Below are 21,527 nucleotides of genomic sequence, written 5' to 3' on the forward strand. Positions count from 1 at the left end.
ACGTTTTATTCGCATTTGTATCCGACATTAATCCTAGTTGATTTCGTAGTTGTTTAAGTCACGATGATTACACTTTGTGACATTTTAGAATATGTGGCTGATCGAAAAAGATGTCTTACAGAAGGAGAGAAAATACTAAAACTGATAACTTCACATCTATCCAGCTCTTTCTCAGCAAACAATTCACTTCAGTTTCACCACAGCTAATTTTGCTGAGCTTAAAATTCTTTTATACAAATGTTTTCACTCTATCTAATATAGGTCATCGTCAGGTTTAATATTATAAATGTTCCAAAATGGAACGTACCGTTTTCGAATATTTTACATATTTAAAATTCAAAAAAATAATTTAACTTTAAAATAAATTGAAAGAAGTGTGTATATCAAATAAATAAACAAAGCTAAGTAGAAAGAAATGATTTAAAGGTTTTCAAGTGCCATTCTTTTTTCGATTATATATTTCCACGATGTTGGAAGCGCATTAGCACCCATAGCATTTAGGCAACGGTTTTTCATTTTACTTTTATAAATTTCCACCTTTTCCATCTCCAACGCAATGGATGGAGAGTGCACCGTTTAAATGACTTTAGCCTTTTCCCATTTTACAATCGCTCCTTCAGTCTGTGCCGTAATTGCTAATAGTGTCGTGTGCTTTGTCAAAATTGTATGTGTGTTCTCGCAGACGTACCGCCAGGTTTCTTCCAGTCACACCCACATAATCTTTTTTGATTCCTAACTGTTGATTTTCAAATGGAATTTTATATACTCCAGCTTTACCTTCCTTTTTTACGCTGTCTTTATCGTTCCGTAGCAAGCTATAGATATTAGGTGCTCTTTTATAGATCATTCTCGATTTTTATAAGAAAAAGAGCATTTGATACAACGTTGATAAACGACACAACAACACAATATTATCAATTATAGCACAGACTGAAGGAACGATTGTAAAATGGGAAGAGGCTAAAGTCATTTAAACGGTGCACTCTCCATCCATTGCGTTGGAGATGGAAAAGGTGGAAATTTATAAAAGTAAAATGAAAAACCGTTGCCTAAATGCTATGGGTGCTAATGCGCTTCCAACAGTGTGGAAACATATAATCGAAAAAAGAATGGCACTCGAAAACCTTTAAATCATTTCTTTCTACTTAGCTTCGTTTTCTATGTTTTATTTATTTATTTATTTATTTAATATACACACTTCTTTCAATTTATTTTAAAGTTAAATTATTTTTTGAATTTTAAATATGTAAAATATTCGAAAACGGTACGTTCCATTTTGGAACATTTATAATATTAAACCTGACGATGGCCTATACTAGATAGGGTGAACACTTTCTATTCTAACAAACTACTTTATACCCATAGCAGCCGCCATTATGTAGTTCGCGCTAATACCGCTAGGTGTCAGATCTATCGTTGGCACAAGCGAATACACAAGGCACTAAGTTGGTCAAGTGATTAACACGCGATCTGTCCCGTCTTTCTCGTTGGTTTGGGTTTTTTTAACTCTTTCCGCCCTGTGGGCACTAAGAGGGCCTCTTATAGACGGCCCATTATGGGTTCGGCCAGGCCCACAAGGGGACGACCGGGTGGCGAGGAACGGGGCCCGACATACCCGAACGGACCACCCCCCGAAAAATTCCTGGGGATTATTCGACCCGTTCGGATTCGATCCCGGGTCCCCCAGAGCGGTAGGCTGCCATCTTGACCGCTCGGCCATCCGGCCGTCAACGTTGGCTTGGGTTGAGTAGATCGTGACGTCATCGGATGTCGTACTTCTCATGCAAACTACAGCCCTGCCCCTGGATTCCACTCAAAGTCTAAAACCTTGAAAAGTCTGTGGGCAACTAGATCCACTGTGGGCTCGATGGAACTCAAGATGGAACAAAAAAAGCACCCATAGAGCGGAAAGGGATCAAAACTAACAGAAAAAATAGGATAGTGATTTGCAAGTGTATTCGAAAAGAGATCGGGTAATTCGAGTAATCCCGATTTTCCTCTTCAAACATACGATGGCTTTACGTATGGTACCGAACGATTGACGTGTTCAGACACGTTCTTATGGTGGCGAATTCATTTTCGGCGTTTTCTGTTGGTAGATTGTTCGTTTATTAATTCTGCGCCCACCAGTGACCGAATGGACAAAACTACTAAACGTCGGAGGCGTGTTCGGACCTGACCAAAGGACTTGCCGCGTGGAGATTTCCGGATTTTCTTCGCGTGCCTAACTCGTAAATAGGAGCAGCTTTCTTATAGAGAGTCCTGCCGGGAGGTATTTCCTTGGTAGAATACCCACGCGTTGCGTCGCTTTATGCCATCAATTAAATACCCGACGTTTATTAATTTCTTCTAGTTTCTGAGGTTTTGGCTATTAAAGAATAAAAAAAAATATATATATATATATATATATTTATATATATATTATATTATAATATATATACTGTATTCGGTATTATCAATGATAACAACTCTTAAGTATCAGTGCCCTTAATTGTCGTACAGAAACCTCTCTCTACTACTAATTTTTTATCAATTAGGCCCTATGCCGACGCCCGAACGGTTCATTCACTGCATAGCAATATTTTTATTTAAACTAGGTAAATGGCACGTACTCCTCAAATTACAGGGTTAAAAAATAAAAATAAATAAAAATGAATTATTTTCTTATTTAATTAAACAAGCGCCGATTAGAAAAAGTGCAATATTGTAACCGCGATATTATTGATTAATTTGTTTTTTCTTGCCTACAATAACGAAGTAGGCGGCGTTTCTTCGTTTTTGGCTCTAAAATCATCTTGTCGACTACACTTTCGGTTGGCAACGGTTTGTTCCGTTATGTACGATGTCTCGATTGAAACAACACGTGCTTTTCATAAATTTTAGGTAAGGTATTAAACAATTGCATTGACAAATTTTTTAAAGACTTTTTTGTTATTTGTATTTGATTACTTTGGCACTTTCCCATCATTTCTTAAAAAAAAATATTTATCTGAAAACAAATTGCACTTTTACGATGATATTGTAACATTTCATAACCAATTTCTATGCTGTAAACTTTCTTCCAGACAGAATTGCTTAATATGCGTAAAGATCAACTATCGTTTAATGTCATATCGTATGGGTGTACACCACAAGTTGATTCTAATGAGTAAGGCTTGGATTTTTAAGATCTAAAAAGCGGCAAAATGAGCAGTTATTAAAGCCCTAAAAACCTGAATATATGACCTAAAAAAAAAAGACCTAAAAATTTTGGAAAATAAACGTTAACTGAGGTTAATTTTGATTTCCTTTAATCTTGTATAGTGTTCTAATTATCGACTTTTGTACTTGATGGTAGACTTTGTGATTGTGCTGAGTTACCGTGTGACCATGTAAATTTTCAAACTCGAAAGATTGATAATTGTCTGCCAGTAAAACCTTGTATTTGCTTAATGATCTTTCCTCATTATGTATTGTTGTGGGTGCATACTCGAAGTGGCTGATGTCACTGTGAGAACTCTGGTTTGTCTTCTTCAAATGTAGCTACTTCTCTTTCTCTATTAAGAATAGCTTCAATCTTCTTCATTGTTTTACACTCCTTCTTAGTTGAAAGAACTTTTCTAGCTTTCTAGAAATGATCTCTGCTACTGGACAATTAGCTTACTATAGTTCTGCCTGGGTATCAGTTACAATCTTGAGGTATCACACATTTGAATCCCCACATTTTCAAATTGTGTACTTGCAGCTGGCATTCTCCAAACTGAGATTTAATATATACAAGATGTGACGTTGTACTGTCGGGGAATACCTATTTCACCTGTTTTGCCATCGAGGGCTCCCGTTCGTTGAAGGAGCCAAATACGTTTTTAACTGTGGTGTGAGGCGTAGTGTGGTAGATAGTGGCTTTGAGCCGGGTTCGCTGGCATATTAAGACGGGCAGGAGGAAGTGGAGTAATGGTGCCTGTTCTCTAAATTTTTCCACTTGACGTGGAGCTTTTAAAAAGTTGTCTTTTTATTTTGGAAATTAAAATATTTACATTATGTAATTCGCACAAACTTCTACTCTCGAGAACAAGAGTCAAGTGCATCATTTCAGGGTACAGAACTTTAAGTCTTGTGGCTGCCTTGACCATATGTAGTACAGCATTGGTAACTAAAAGTGGCACGTTCCACCTCTTGATATGTAAAGAACCAAACCTATTCCGCCAACTATTTTTTATTTATCTAATGTTTTTGGCTACCTATGTAGCCGTCCTTGGAATCAAATACTTTTAAATAGAATTCTTTAAAGTTTAAATATAATGTTCCAAATAAGAATTATTTAAAATATATAAAAAATTGAAAAAAGAAATAAAGTGAAAAACATTATAAATTGAGGATACAAGTGCAAGTGTATCCTCGACAATGATGGCACTATACAAAATAAAATAAGTAAAAATGATCCCTCTTGATACAGTGTGTCCACCTTGTTCAAGGACATGGAGCCCTTACCTTATTGTCACTAACTGCACCTCTAATTCTTTGAATCATTTGATCATAGCAGTTGGAGACACAATGTTTCTTTAGAGTTGATTCTTCAGTTACTGGATGCAGGTTACATGTCTCAAGAAAATCTCTAAAAGTCTGCTGTTCAGTTTGCCGAGGGATTGTTTTGGAAACCAGCATATTGCACAAATCACGGTTGAACTTTGAGATCTTGCTTGAATTATATAATATACCACTGTCACTTGACAACTAAACTTTGCCACAACTTAGAGACAGTGATTTGCTTTTTTTCTTCTTTGTTCCAGTTTATATGGAGATTTTAGCCTGTTGGCCTTTTCTCCGATGTACACCGCTTAACGATTATACGAAGCGGTTCGAACGATATATAAAACGTTCTAAAGCTTCCAAATGCTGACAAGGAGGAAGGTCGACATGAGCCCAGTAAATAGGAGTGAAGGTTTGGACTAATGTTAAATCTATTGATAAAATGCTGCTGAGGTCTTGACGGGCCTCCTTACATTTTGGACAAGTAATCCAAAAATGGCGGGATGTTTCCGGAGCGCCACAGTTTGGGCAGTCGGGAGAGACACAAAGACCTCTGGAAAAGAGAAACCCGTTTAACGGGGCTGTATCGGTTCGAAGGTGGGCCAAGAGGGTTTCGGCGTAGCGAGACGACACGTACGAATATGGCCAGGGAACAAAAGGCCAGAGGTGATCCCGACCTTTTTGTCTAAGACTAGTAGGCCAGGAGTCGATGTAGGTATTGATAATATCGCGTGTGGCCCGGATTAGATCACGTGCCATGAGGAGCTGCCTCCAGGAGCCGGATGGATTGTCTTTTCTTGCCGCCTTGTCTGCTGCTTCGTTGATTTGAATGCCGACGTGGCCCGGAATCCACGCAATCTCGACTGCCTTGGGATGCAAACTGATTTCAGCTACTAAGTCGATTATTATTGCTGGGGATGAAAAATTAACATTACCCACCGCCTGTATGACTGATTTGCTATCTGAGAGAATGACAGTCGGATTGTCGAAGCTGGAGCTGATTTGCAATGCTCGTTTTATTCCTAGAGCCTCTGCGCCAAATACGCTACAGTGCTCGTGAAGGAGCCAAGTTTCCCGGAGTTCGCAAGCCGGAAAAACTACTACTATTGCTGTACAGGTACTGGATTTGGAGGCATCTGCCCCCAAGAGGCATTTGCCCTGCCAGGACGACTCCAGAAGCTCCTGAAAACGAGCGCAATTGACCTCCGGAGGGTCAATGGTAAAAAATGATAACTCATCGAGGCAAAGATGAGGAAGAATGCTAACTGTGCCCGGTGCCATATGCCTTTGCCGATAGATGCGTCTCTCGGCGGAGATGGGATAAAACCTGGGAATTTTGCTTTGACAAGCCCTGTGTTTCATGGTACAGTAGACCCCCCTATAACATGGTAGATACGTTCCGTGTTGTACGAGTCACTTAAATACATGAGCCAATCACAGCCCGGCATGTGGGCAGTTTAGGAGCTATGGCTGTTTGAAAGGTTTTCTTCCATAAAATTAACTGATTCTAGACTAATTTGACTTGAACATTTCCAAATCATGTATAATTTTTTGGGAATAATCCATATTAGCTATGCTATAAACAAAAAATTGTAGGAATACTTACTGGGTGCGCACCATTTGAAGACGCCATTGCTTAAGCTTGTTTTTGTCGTGGAGTAGCTCATCGAATGGCGGATGCATTTCCTGATAACTAGGGTTTCTCAAACGGAATCCCGGTTGTTTTTTTAACCTGGGAAATATCCCAGGAAAATTTTCTTATCCCGGGAAATCCCGCAAATTTCTTAAAGATTCACTTTTTTTCTTATTTTGTATTAAGGTTGAGGAAATTTTGCAAATAGAAAGTATAATTAACTCATAAACTGTCAGAATACATTTGTATTTATTAATTTTAAACCTACTTATTAGTTTTTTTAATTTTCACTTGTTATGGCACGTCACAAATGGTCAATAATCAACACGTAACTTATTTGTGGCAGGACTCTCAAAATTCTTTACCTGTAATATCTGGAATAATTGTGCTTATGCTGCCTTAATTTTTAACCAAGCCCAGTAGCTTCAGTAACTGTGTAACGCCAAGTTGTGCAAATTGGGCCAGGATACAAACGAGTACGAAGTCTGCAAGTATGAAGTTTTTCTTCATAACTTGATTAGGAGCTATTAGGAGCTATAGACAGATAGATTATACTAGACTTCTAACACACTCTCTCAGTAAGATAAGGTGTATAACTGGATCAGGTGTATCTTAGTGAGAAAGTGTCTTAGAAGAGTCTAGTATAACCTGTCTGTCTAAATCTCCTAATGAACACAATCGTCTGTATATTACAGTCATCTTGATGATGTCAATATTTGTGGATCTCAAATTCATTTATATTTTGACTAGTAGTATAACATACAGATTAGCATATAATCTATAATTCTTATTTTTATATAAATAAGATTTATTATTTTAAATTCATTAATACTGAAAGCTGAATTTGATAAAATTTTATTCTAATTTTTTTAATCATGTTTGTTTTGTTTTCAGTGTACATAAAAATTAATGTTCAATGAAAGAAAATGTCACAAAAGAAAAGAACATCAAAAACTGCAAACACTTCAAAAAAGACCAAAGTGTTTGAATCTCAATCGACCAAAAGCCAAAATGAGCAAGAAAAGGTAATTTAGTTATTTTTGAAACAAGCTTTGTTCAAAATTTCATTTGGTTACAGCAGGGGTGGCCAACCTTTTGCATACCATGTGCCAATTTTTTTGACAGATGAGTTCAGATGCGCCATATAACTCGAACACTTTTTATACCATCTTACATTCATTGTTAGGGGTTGATAAATAGAGATAAAAATAAATTGCTTCGCTTAGGGGAGAAAAAGGAATAACCTAAATCATGCAGTTAAATTAATTAATTTATGCCAGTTTATTGAAGCACCAATTTACAATAGTCAGCAATGATCTCCTGTACAAGAGGGTTATCACTTCATGACAGTGTTATAGTTGCCAGAGTCTCGTTTGGTGAAGATTACTCTGGACCACAATTGTTGCCACTGAGAGCAAGATCAGCTTGGAACTTGGATTTGTCTGTTCTCTCTGCTTGCTAGAAGGAGTCCTGTAACCAAAAAATTTTTTAAAAGTAGCTGAAAAGTAAAACCCCTAAAAAATTCTTTTAATAACCCAAGATTTGTCGATAAAATTAAAAAAAACATTTGTGATTTTCTGGCAATAACTTTAATCACAATAAATGTTTCCAGCCATTTACACACCTGTAAACTGATTGGAAATAAACATAGCAAGACTCAAAATACATGCATAGACTGTAATTTACTATGTGGAGAATACTCATTTTATCTGCAAAGTAGATTGCAACGAATTGTGCAACAAATGAACTTGCCAAGACAGACTATAAAAAATTAATTTTTCTGTGTAATATTCTTAATCGCAAAGAAGCCAAATCTGGCAACGTTGCTCAGAACTGAGTGAAGCGCCACTTGTAATCGTCCAATGCGCCATATTTGGCACATGCACCACATTTTGGCCACCCCTGGGTTACAGTATTGACAGTGTCATTACTGATGATTTACTGAAATTATTTTGTTAATGTACATTAGAAAATTATTGAAGTTAAAATTTTTTAACAGATGATTTAAATATATTAATTTGTTTTATAGTTTTAAATTTTATTTTCTGATATTATATACAGTAAAACATGTCTAAAATGGAAAAGCTTCTTTCGAATGAAGTGATTAATTCTGGTGTAATCTGAAAACCTGTTCAATGTGGAAATGGAAGCAATTTTTGGGTGTGAAGAATTAAACTTAACTTGGATAAAGCAGAAAATTAAGATTTCACTTGTAGCAAAATAAACAAACTTTCCTCTAGATATAAGTTATCTCAATCTGTGACAAACTCTATTCCAAGGATGATTTTGAACCTTGTCAGAGGAACAAAGATCATGACAAAGGGACATACAAACATAGGGTCTTTGTTAATATTAGTCTTTGTTGGAATTAACCAGGAGCTGAATCAATACTTTTAAGAATCAAATGAGTTTCGAAGAAGTGAGTGCTCAAACAAGCAACAAATGTAATTTGTTGAAAATGTTAAGAATAAGGTAATGCAGTTAATGATGGATTAAGATCTTCCAGGCATAATTTTATGATATAATAAACTAATAACATCTAATTGTACCTACAGAATTCCTAAATTATTATATTATTAATTATAAATAATATTACTTCTGTATTCATAAATTATTATATACAATTGCAATGGTAAACTTGTTTTATTTTTTCAGTTACAGAGCCCTTAAGCATGTGTCACATTTCTAGGGGAAAATCCACACTGAATACAGTATTTCCAGTTTTCATTCTGTGGAATAGATAGTAACTAACTAGTACAGAGTGTAATATACTGTGTGACACAAAAAGCAAGGTTAAACAAGTTAGGGCTCAAATTAAATACCAGGCCTGGACTTCATGGGAAGCAAAATATAACGATCCAAAGTAACACTTATATAAGTAAAAAAATCCACAATAATATTTATTAGATTGAACAGTATTATTTATATTTAAACAACAATGATTGTAACAAGAATTAGTAACGAGTATATATTTCAAATATTCAAAAAAAGTCAAGATCAGTTATATACAATAAACAATTTATCAAAAACATTCTTTTTCATATAAATCAAATCACCACCAAAAATAGTTAAACAAAGAATATGCTTCTTACAAGCTGATTGCTTATCAAAGAATGCCAGACAATTCGTTTTGATGAAAGTTGTTGGGAGCTAAACCACACTGTTGAACAGATGTGTTGTCTTTTATCTGTTTATCAGTGTAATTCTGCATTGCTCTATTTCAGTGGTTCCCAACCGGTGTTCTGTGGAACACTGGTGTTCCATAAGCATCTCCCAAGTGTTCACCAGATTTAGTTGCAAATCGGAAAGTGTACAATCATATTCGAGCCGTTGAATATCATAAAATTTTCATAAACTTAAATATATATGTATGACTCGTACTTATGGAGTGTACTACTGTTTCGAATAAGATAAAGGCAATGATAAAACCTGAATGAAATATGTAAAAAACATCAGGTACAAGTTTTCCATTAAAGTTATTTAGGTATATTTTTTCCTGTCTTAGAATTGGCGTTAATAATATGAGTAGAGATTTTGAATTATAACTGCTCAATTCTAATAAAATAACTGATGACAAGCTTATGTATTTCATATTAACTTAAGTAAGTGTTCTGGTAAAGAAAATTGCTCACAAAAGTGTTCCGCATCCTAGAAAAGGTTGGGAACCACTGTTCTATTTACATGTCCATGCATCACAGGATCAGTCACTGATGTAAATTAGTATATTTACTTGTAGATTTTTATTTTTGAATTTAGCTCATTGAGGGTTTGTTAGGCGTTTCCATCCTAAAATACTCTCAAAAACAAAATAAGTAGCTAAAAATAACGCCCAAAACATAAAATAATGATTAGACTTTGACTCCTTACAAGAGTATTCAAAAACAAGTTGATTAATGTTCATAATTACAGAAATTGAAGTAAGTAATTAGAGTATTAAAATTCTTCGAGAAGTCATATTGCAGCTCAACTTGATCTCTATAATGTAATTAAAATTTTCAATAACATACTGATATACTAGTTCTTGATACTCAAACTGTCTTGTTTGCTATTGTGTTCATAAGGATTGCATCTGAGAATTATTGGAATACCTAGCACAAGTTCTTAGGAACAACAAGAACTTTTTGCAATTGAATAGTTCTCCATTCTTACATTTGTACTCCCATCTTTATTTGGAATTGCTTTGGATTAACTTAGATTAAGCTTAGTAATAAAAGTTTTTTAGTATGTAAAAGTGATTTTGTTATAAAAAAATGAATGTAACTGTATGACATTTATCTGATGCATTGAATAGTTTAAAGATAAAAATGAAATAGATACTAAAACCCGCCAAAATGGAAAAGATATTTTGATATTGTGTGATTCCATTTTATATGGGTTTTACTGTATTATAAGGAATATTAACTTATGTTTCACATCAATTTTCATTAATTTTGACACAAAGGTATTGCTTGATATGATAATGCAATTATCCAAACTGTTTTGTTCTATTGGCCATAATGAGCAAGTTATGACAAATTGAATGTGGAACTGTTATTCATAAAGAATTAATAGCAATAAAATAATCTGGCTGAGTAGAGAGGAACAGCAAGAGAAGGTTGATGGTGTGTTTGTTATCTATGCCATGATATTGTATCATTTATTAAAATACCAACACAATTGTTATTTGGAGAGAGAGAGAGAGTAGTTTAATCTCAACTATGGTTAAGTTTTTTAGTATTACAAATAGTTTTCATATTAGTTTACAATACATTAATAATAGTTACATCAATATCCTTAAAAACACATCTATATTTTAATGAAACTTGAGGAATGACATCTAACCAGCAAATCAAAGAGGTCATTTCATGTAGTGAGCTTATTCTATTATCTTAATCAGAAGAATAGCATCTAGTATATTCTCAATAAATATAAAAATATCATACAAACATCTTTCTCACTTTCCAGCACAAATTTAATAATTGAACAAATGTTTTTGAGCTGCTTTACAGATCAACTTCAGATCAACCTACACATTAACTTATTTTTTGATCTATTTCTGGAACATTCAAATACTAGCAGATGAGCCTGGCATTGCTCGGACAAAAAGTATCGATAGCAAAGATTAGGATTATTCGATTATAGCCAATCTTACCCATTTTCACCGAGTGCAAGAATTAGGTCCCCCCTCTTCCGAGTGCAAGAATTAGGTCTCCCCTTTTCCCTAGACTAATAAGAAAATTTTTAGCTATCTGCTTACCACACCGGGATAACGATAGTTAAGACTCACTGCAACCACTAACCGGTGCATAGTACCATTAACTGATGAATAATAAACGTTTTTGTAACTCTTTCTTGGTTCTTCTTCAGGTTTACTAAATTCAAAAAATAAGCTGGATCTTCCAGAATCATTCATAAATATAAATTCAAACATAAAATCGAACATTAAGACGAAGAGTTTCAAGCAAACTTATGTGCAGGTGCTCCCCATGTCAACTTTATATACGATGGAACACTAAATATCATTGAGAATTTTTAGGAGGTTCTAAAAATATGTTTGATTTCCCACATAAATGCAAAAAAGGCACCTAAAATAGTATAGTAAAAGCTGTGTTCCTCTGAGTAATCCTTAACTCTTTCTCTCTCCCCTTTGGTGGGAATTTTGAAAAATCCCTTCTTAATGTTCATTCTCGTGGCATACCCTATTAAAACGCAATAAAAAATGCAAATAAACTGCATCTAAAATAGTATAATAGAAACTGAGTTCTTCATGGTAAGCCTTAATCCAGTGATTCTTAACCAGGAAATTGTAACCAATGTTACCAGTAACTGCCAGTAGTTACCAAGGCATTTAGAAAATGTAACCTAAATAACCAATTGTGTTTAAAAGTCACTGTTATGACGTCACTGGTTGTCTTATGGTACATACCAAACTAACTGTGTGTGCTACCAAATTTTTAAATTATTAAAAGTGTACCACGATGAAAAAAGGTTGAGAAGCACTGCCTTAATCCTTTCTCTCTCCCCTGGGGGGGAATTTCGAAGAGTCCCTTCTTAGTGTACATTCTCATAACGTACCCTAACTGTGTACCAAATTTCAACTCTCAACTCCTAACCATTTGGGCTCTGCACTTATTATTATTATGTTGGGTTAAGTGAGATATACTTGGTTAACACCGCTGGCTGTGTACTATGCAGGACCAAAGTCAAGGCATAGTAACCAAAACAGAAATTAAAGAAGTGTATCAGTGTGTGTGTGTCTGTATTTAGGAATTTTCTCACAATATGACATGTATTCAATATAGTGGCCTTTTGTAGTGTGATGTATGTGTTTCTATTCAATTGTAATATGCCCAGGCTTTTGTGTAGTGTGTGTGGTATGACACCTGTAGAAGAGAGAACAACAGGTACAATAAGCACCCTATCCATCCTCCACAGATGCCTTATTTCCTGGGCGAGTTCTGTGTACTTGCTAATTTTTTCAGTGCATGCGTTTTGTATATTGTGAGTGTTTGGAATGGATATGTCTATAATGTATGTAATTTTATTGTGTTTGTCAATGAGTGTGATGTCTGGTCTGTTGTGGTAAATTGTATTATCTGTGATTATGGCTCTGTCGTAGTACATTTTGTGCGTGTCGTTTTCCAATACTGTCTGTGGAATGTACTTGTAGTATGGCTCGTGGATGTCTAATAATTTGTGTTTCTTTGCAAGCTCTTCGTGTATTATATTTGGTACTTGATTATGTCTGTGTAGATAATCTGTCTGTGCCAAGAGCTTGCAACCAGAGGTGATGTGTTGTATAGTTTCTGGCATGATGTGACATTTTCTGCATGTGTCATTTGTGAGTGTTGTATCTTTGAGTATGTGTTTTCTGTAGTTTTTAGTATTTATGACCTGATCCTGTATGGCAATCATGAATCCTTCCGTCTCCCCAAAGAGGCATCCCTGAGCTAACCAGCTGTTTGACGCAGTTTTGTCAACAAAATCCTGGGCCAGGTCATAAGGATGCCTGCCATGGAGTGCCTTTCGAGCCCATGATTGCTTAATGGTGTCTATGCTTTTTATATGTTGTGTTGTGTCCATATGATGTGAGTGTAAGTTTAATGGTGTGTTATTCGAGTCTGCTAGAGTTACTGCTTTATGTAATTGTGATGTTTCTTGTTTTTTGTAGAAAAACTCTCGCAGTGACTGTGTGTGTTTGTAGTGAAGGTTAACTATGTCAATCAGGCCACGTCCGCCGTCTTTACGTGGAAGGGTTAATCTTTCTGTGGCAGATTTAGGATGATGTTGTTTATGCTTAGTAAGTGTAGTTCTTGTTTTCCTTTGGAGTTGCTCAAGATCTGTGTGAGTCCAATGTATAACTCCAAAAGAATATGTGAGTACTGGGATGACATATGTGTTTATTGCTTTAACTGTGTGTTTTGCATTTAACTGTGTTCTGAGAATAGCATTTAACCTACTTTGGTATTCTTTAATTAATCTTTGCTTTATTTGTGTATGTTCTGTTAGTTTGGCCTGTTGGAATCCTAAATACTTGTAGAACTAGCCCTCTTCCATGGATTCAATAACGTCTCCATTTCCAAGTGCAAAATCTTCTTTCTTCAGGATTCCTTTTTCTATGTGAAGTGTTTTGCATTTATCTAGGCCAAATTCCATTTGTATGTCCTTGGTGTATGAATGTGTGATTTGTAGGAGTTGATGAAGTTGTTTTTGTGTGGATGTATAAAGTTTTATGTCATCCATGTACATGAGATGTGACAGTGTAAACTGTGTTGTTTTTTTGTGTCTGATATTGTAACCATATTGCGTGTTGTTTAACATGTTGGATAATGGGCTCAGGGCTAAGCAGAACCAGAGAGGACTCAAGGAATCTCCTTGAAAAATTCTTCGCCTAATAAAAATTTGGTTTGTTTGTATGGAAGTGTTATGAGCCCTGAGATGTAGTGTTGTTGTCCAGTGCTGCATAGTGTTTTGGAAGAATGCAATGAGTGATGGATGTATTTTGTACATGTGTAGAATATGTAGCAGCCAACTGTGTGGAACACTGTCGAATGCTTTTCTGTAGTGTATATATGCCATGTATATATTTCTGTGTTGTTTGTGTGCTCGCCGTAGAATGACTGAATCTATGAGTAACTATTCTTTGCATCCCCTGTGGTTTCTACGGCAACCTTTTTGTTGTTCCCTAAGAATGTTGTGTTGTTCAACATGTTTGTATATTTTGTTTGCAATACAGGATGTTTATTATTATTATTATTATTATTATCATTATCATTATCATCATCATCATTATCATCATCAACCCCATCTTGATTATATTATAAGATTGAAAATTTGTTTAGGATTATTCATTTTATTTGACTTTACATCTGTATTGAAGTCATAATATCACTAGAAAAGTGTTAAAAGCACATAAAATCATGTTACTGTACAATAAATAAGAATAAAAGTATATAAAATCATATTAAAATATGTACATTTACAGTAAATGTTAATACTGTACATCATAAATCCTAGAGAACAAAATATGAAAACATCTGTGACTCTGTGTTGTCATCTTATTTAGTGGTCTTTATTGGTAAATTTAACATAAATTAGTTTATTTTCTACTATTGCAAAATAATTTTAGTAAGTGTATTTGTTATTTAACCATACAAAATCATTTTATTTTATAATGTCTTAGAGCAAACCCCATTAACAAATAGAGTCCGTGATGTACTGTAAACATCGCCAAATTGTAAACATGTACATTTACAAGTATGTACGTACTATACACATATTTGTAAATTTAGATTACTTATTTTTCTGTACTATATTAAAAACTAAAATTTATTTGTTTGTAAGCTTAAAATGGATTCTTTCTCTGGACAGCAAATGGTTAACCATATATTATTAAAAATGCATTTATAAATAAAATACAGTACTGGGAATGGTTGTGGTTTAGCCTAGTGACAAGTAAATTTGGGGACAGGTAAATTTGACTTGAGTCGTCTTTTTTGGAACAAATTATCAACATAAGTTGAGGTATACCTATACATTGTCAAAAGTACTAGTGTGAATTCTGTTAATTAGTATGAAATTAAATTTATTTTAACACTGAAAGACAATTCCTTTTCTTTACATTGTGCTGATTCAATAATTTTTTTACAGGATGAAGCTGAAGTTGGAATCATAGAATCTGTATCTGTGAAAAATTTTATGTGCCATGATCATCTTGATTTTAAATTTGGACCTCATGTTAATTTTATTATTGGCAGAAATGGAAGTAAGTAAAATATTTATTTACAAAATCAATTTAATTTGAAATCAAATTAATTTACAAATATTTATTTATTTATCTATTATTATTTTGAGGGACTTTTAACATTGTCTTAGATAGTAGTTCAGTGTTCGTGTATTTTTTTACATTCTTAACAGTTTTCAAAAATTTAATTTGGAACTATTATTTTTGTGAAATAATGGTATGTAGAAAAAGTTTCTTACTGTAAAATTCAGAATTCAATGTTCATGGAAATCTTAGATCTTGAAAATGCATCTATTAGTCATGTTTTCAAACTCAAAAACATTTGTTTATTTGAACAAACATTTTAATCAAGACACAAAAAAACCTTTTTTATATCCCAGTATGAACAGATTTAGACAAAATGAACATGTTCGACCATAAGCTTGGTCTTCATCAGGCTATTGACCAGTATAAATTTGAAACCGGAATTTGAACAACATGTTTAAAAATTATTTTAAATTTCAAAATATTTAAACATTGGAAAATAATTTTTGCCATATGTTGATTTATCCTACCCAGGGATTGTGTGAGAAGTTGTTTCAAATATTCTAAAGAAAATGTTTAGTGAACAAGAAGTTTTTAATTCATCAAAGCTAATGAAATATTCAAATATTTATTACAGAAGAAGAAAAATTGAATCCAAATTTACTCAGTTTTGAAATTATTTAGATAGTCCCCAAATATATGATTTAACCTTTAATTGTTAAATTCTTTTTCTTTTGGAAATGTCAATAACAATTTCGTAAAAATCAATAAATACATTTTTATAGTTAAATAAATGTTAAATATTTTCACATTTATTGGAAAAGTTAATCAATATATTAAAAAAAAAAAACACTAAACTTGAACAATATATATAGATTCTTACCTAAACATCAAATTTCTAGCAAAACACCTAAATTCAACATTCGAACATTTTCAGCCACTTGTTAATCTGCCTTCATCAGAAAAAGTCAAATGAAAAATAACTGTTCTATTTATAAAATGTTGTCATGTTGTATATGTAATTTAAAAAAAAAAAAATTTTAAATTGGTTCAAACAAGGCTGTGACGTATATTAAAGAACATATATTTGAATGTTGAATTTAGGTGTTTTGCTGGAAATATGATGTTTAGGAGAGAATGTATAAAGTTATTCAATTGTTTTTTCTTATTTTTCCAGGTGGAAAGAGTGCTATTTTGACAGCAATTGTTGTTGGTTTAGGAGGAAAAGCTAATATTACTGGTAGAGGAACAAATCTTAAAGGATTTATTAAAAATGGAAAACAGTATGTTGATTTAATCATTGACAAATAAGTTTCTGATATAAAATGCTTATATTATTATTTTTTAGTTTATGCTTTAAACTTGAAATAGAAGAAAAATATAAAATTAATTCAGAGTGTGTCCCCATTGGAGTAATGTTCCTCTGAGACCTATGCAGAATAATCAGAGAGCCATTGATAAAGCCTAAAATTTGTGGAGAATTTTAAATTTAGAGTTTTTGTAAATCTGTTTTGATATAAATATATACAGGGTGGGCCAGCGAAAACGAAACGGCAGAGTGTTCGTGTTCGTCCAAGCAAATCGCTCGGACAGGTCGATTTTATTCTCGAGGGGACATCTTTTGCAATAAAGTTTTTGCGATTCTGAATACAATAGACAACAAAAAATTTTAAAAACTCATTTATTTTGTATTAACTAAACAAACATTTATTTCGAAAAAAAATGTTTGTTTAGTTAATATTCAGATTCGCAAAAACTTTATTGCATAAGATGTCCGCTCGCGAATAAAATCGACCTGTCCGAGCGATTTGCTTGGACGAACACGAACACTCTGCCGTTTCGTTTTCGCTGGCCCACCCTGTATAATTATAATACACATTATCATAAAGCTCAAAAATGAAAATAGTTTTAAGCACAGTAGATCTTGTTTTAATAGATCACAGAACAATGGATTTCTCAGAATAATGTATTTTTTCCTCCTTTTAGATGATCCATAACTTAGAATAACAGAATAACAGTTTTATTTTCTAGCCCCATCTGTTGTAAACTTTGTGTTTTTTCAACATTTAGTTAATATTTGGGTGTTTTTGGGGATTTGTAGTTTGATGATGCACTTATATCTGGGATATGTACAATTGAAGAATTATACAGAAAGAATCAGCAGGCTGATACAATTGAGGAGTCATCATCTAGTGAACATTCTGGTCCAAATGTAATGTCAAAATTTAGCAAAGCCATCAAGTCTTTCCAGGTCGTGGAGACCTTTCTGATGAATTTCAGAATAAAGGAACAGGCAGTATAAGATATTGCTAATATTGAACAGTTGTTGTATTCAATAGACAGAAAAGCAGCATTAAAACAAACCAAGATGGACAAGTTTTTTAACATATGAAAACAAGTTAAGTACAGTAAGACCCCGCTTAACTCGGGGGATACATACCTAGATGACAAAGTGCTAAATGAAACAGTGTTAAATGAGGTCATTTTAACATAGAGTAAATAGGGAAAGGAGAATGCAATTTTTGCTACATGTTTCCCTATCCGATTTTACTAAATAGATTTTACATAATATTAATAAACAGATTTTACTTTAAGTTATTTTTATATTAATTTGCATAATAATATATGTTAAATAACACACAGACATATGCACACAGAAATGTAAAGTTCATTTTTTGTGATGAAGGTCCTGGCTTTTCTGAAATTCTTGTTTTTTGCAATGAAGTCATGTAGTTTCATTTGTTGCTTTTTTTTCTTTCCTTAAGCAAACTAGTAGCCTGGGATGCCCCCCAATGGGCATTCTTTACAAATTTCCATGAGGCACATTTGATCCACTTAATATATGAAAGTTTAATGTGCTTAATTTTTAAAAGTTTGATGCATATTATTTTAAGGTTTAAAGGATGTAATATTTAAAAGTTTGATGCACTTAATATATATAAATATATACAATTCTTTATCTTAAAAACTAATCTTAATAAATCAATACTTGAACAGCAAACAGGATTTCTATATTAGAAAGTGAAGATATTCTTCATTCAAAGTAATTGAAATAAATAAAAATAGTATACTTCAAAAATCTAGTTTCCTTACGTCTTTTTCTGCCCCTCTTTGCCACGTGGTGGGTCTGACTCAGTGGAGATGAGGTGTGTAAATCAGGATGTGTATCAGGTTAGGTATGTTAGTGGATACCGTTACAGACATGACACAACAATGGCTTATATATATAGATGTCAGTAGCATAAGATCACACCCAAAACACCTCGTCTTGCTTTTGCCTCCTTTCAAAATCTGGATCATTTGCTACAATTTGATCAACGATTTCAAACGTTACCAAACTTTTACTAAGGAAATCTGTAGAGAAATTTTTTGGGTTCTTTGTTTTCAAAATTACTATTTTCCAGTTCTATATGAATTTCTTGTTCTGCCAGTTTTTGAAGATCATTGTTGGTAAGGCTTTCACCAGAAACCTGCAGTAACTCCTCAATATCCTGATCATCTACATCTTCTAGTGTTCTGCTGTATCGATTAGTTTGACAATTTGATTAACCTAACAATATAGTGATAGGCTCTTCTCATTGAGAATTCTTGGATATCTCCAGCCATAACTTCTTCCACACTCCCTCTTTCTGTTCTTGCATTTATCAGTTAATTCTTGCCAAGCAAAGTTGATATTTCTTATGGCATCCATGATGATTTATTTTTTCCAAAATTGCACAAAACAAACATAGATTTAAGAGAAGTACAGCCCTAAGATGAATTTCCACCTTTTGCTGATTGGTTTGTGTTTGTAAATAATTGTATTATATACTAATTAATGAAATGACATGATAATTTGAATCAGCCTAAATTTTGAGCTTTTTTAGGCTACAAGTAGACTGCATTATATCGAATCAGTGTTAAAGGGGCCTTACTGTACTAATGAGCATATGTAATTTGCCTCTTTTTGTGTATAACAGTATATGCAGTTTCTGCCAGCTTTGTTATACACATGTATGGCATAATGTATGATCTTGTAACATACATGTTTCTGTAGAATAAAGAAGAGAGATCTCAAGAGACTGAATAATTTCAAGTACAGGTATTTATATATAGGGGATTAAAAAACAAATTTTTTTGAATAATGGATATTTTTCTGGGTTTGCGGGAAATTCTTTGTTCACAATATGACAGATTCTCAGAACAACAGATGATTTTAGGCGATTTGAGTAATCCATTAAAACAAGATTCTACCGTATTTGTTTTTTGAAAATGCTTGATGGTACCAATTGGATACATTTTCCATCACAATAATTATGATTGTATAAAATTATAAATTTATTTAACAATAAAAATGATAAATTTATTCTTTATATATAATGAATTTGGCTAAAATTAATTATAAATTACATAAATTTATTTTAGATAAAAATAGTGTTTATAGTAAAAACTCTTTCTAATTCCATAATGCAGCAAATGACTACAATCAAAATGAAGTTACAGGAAATGGATATTTGATTAATGAATATCCATCTAGGAACGGTTAAGAACCTGATGCAAAGCCCAGAAGGAGTTTGAAAATGTTTGTTTTTTCCGTTTTTTTTTTTTTTGATGTTTTGTTATCACATTGTAAATGGTTCTGTGTGCATAGTTGTCTTTTATAGTCATTTGCTCTTTCAAATTCCAAAATACTTAAAGTGTAATGGAGAATATGCCAATAAAATTCTTTGCAACTGTATTTCTGATTTTTATAGACTGAGATTACTTAGAAAACATTTCATACATTACAGCAGGGGCCAGCAAAGTGAATAGTGTTGACCCCAGGGTTTAATAAGACATTTTCGGAGGTCAATTGAAAATGGTTTATTAAAGATTATTAGATTAATAGGTTATGTATGTGGCAGTTCAGGATGTTGTAAATTTGCACATTAAGCAGATCTTTTCTAAGAAAATGGTGTGTGGATTAATACTGGCTCATCATTTCTTATTATTATTAACTATTAGAAAAACAAGAAGAGAGAGGTTGATAAAAGGTCAGAGAATCCTTGAAGAGGACAACAGTTGAAAAGTTTGGAGACCTCCACTATATTCTTCTAACTTGACAGTTATTTCAAATTAACAGTTTTAATGACATTTGTGTAGAAAGAAAAATTCAAAATAACTTTCTAGCAATATTGTTAGATCTGTCTGATATTTTCATATACTGTATATGACACTGATATACAGTATTTAACAGAGAAGTGTAAATTAAATTCCTAAAAGAAATAAAGTTTTAAACTAAATCCTTTAAAAACTTTCTGATGTTATTTTGCTATTGTGTTGTTTCTTTATAATAATATGAAAGTTTTTAGAAAATTTCTGAAATGACTTTTGTAGTTAACTAATATATTATAGATTATAAAAATATATAAAATAAGCACTTTAGTTTTTTTTATTTAAGGCATCTTCAGATTAGAACTTCATACTATTTAAAACAAATTAAGGCTTAATATTAAAAAAAATTTTAAAAATATTACAGATGATATCTCAGAAGCTTAAATGATACTGTTGCAAAAGGAAAGTTTTTCTTTTTTATGTTTTAAGAATATGATTACAAAAATGATTAAAAAGTATTTAAAATAAATAAATGACATTTAAATAAATTTAAAATTACACAAAAGTATATAGGAATCGTGTGAAATATATAATCTTAGTTAATGCTTGCCACATTGTTTTGTAGGCTTTACCTAGTATTGATTACCAAGCTGAGGAAATGGATATGGATTCTTTGTTATTGATACAATTTCCTTTAAGGGTTGCTGCAAATATCTCAAAAGTTTCAAGGGTCTTAGCCGATGGCTATTGAATTCACGTTTTAAAATTTTGGCCTCCAACCATCAAGGAGATATTCCTGGCTCCAATGCAAACTGATCCAGCACCTTACTAAGCTTACTTCTGTGAATATCATACTGGTGTTCTTTGAGTCTTTGTGTCAACTATCTATACTGTGTATTTGTTGACCTTATTTAAATCAAATGATTATCAAATCTGCTGTCATACAGTGGTATAGAATATACTCCATGGATTTTGTTGGCTTCTACTTTGTCATTAGCATTTGAGAGTAGCTTGAATACTGTTGGATTAATTTTAAGTGTTGAATGTTTAAATGTGAGACCAGCA

The 21,527-nt window shown here is 33.1% G+C and overlaps 2 protein-coding genes across 2 annotated transcripts in view; one reads left to right on the forward strand and one right to left on the reverse strand.

Annotated features, from left to right (window-relative positions):
* The first annotated feature begins 2,777 nt into the window (after window positions 1-2,777).
* Window positions 2,778-21,527, forward strand: part of SMC6 (Structural maintenance of chromosomes 6) — a 143,486-nt gene continuing 124,736 nt past the window's right edge. Inside the window, exons 1-4 of the mRNA XM_067283419.1 lie at window positions 2,778-2,883; window positions 7,037-7,167; window positions 15,272-15,386; window positions 16,567-16,672. Of these exons, the coding sequence (XP_067139520.1) occupies window positions 7,069-7,167; window positions 15,272-15,386; window positions 16,567-16,672 (320 nt within the window). The 5' untranslated portion in view covers window positions 2,778-2,883; window positions 7,037-7,068. The remainder of the gene's footprint in view (window positions 2,884-7,036; window positions 7,168-15,271; window positions 15,387-16,566; window positions 16,673-21,527) is intronic.
* LOC136986015 (uncharacterized) lies at window positions 4,825-5,871 on the reverse strand. The gene has a single exon (XM_067283464.1). It carries the CDS (start codon window positions 5,869-5,871, stop codon window positions 4,825-4,827), a length of 1,047 nt encoding a protein of 348 aa, XP_067139565.1.

Source organism: Centruroides vittatus, unplaced genomic scaffold, assembly GCF_030686945.1.
Source record: "Centruroides vittatus isolate TY-2023 unplaced genomic scaffold, ASM3068694v2 contig_986, whole genome shotgun sequence".
Taxonomy (NCBI): domain Eukaryota; kingdom Metazoa; phylum Arthropoda; class Arachnida; order Scorpiones; family Buthidae; genus Centruroides; species Centruroides vittatus.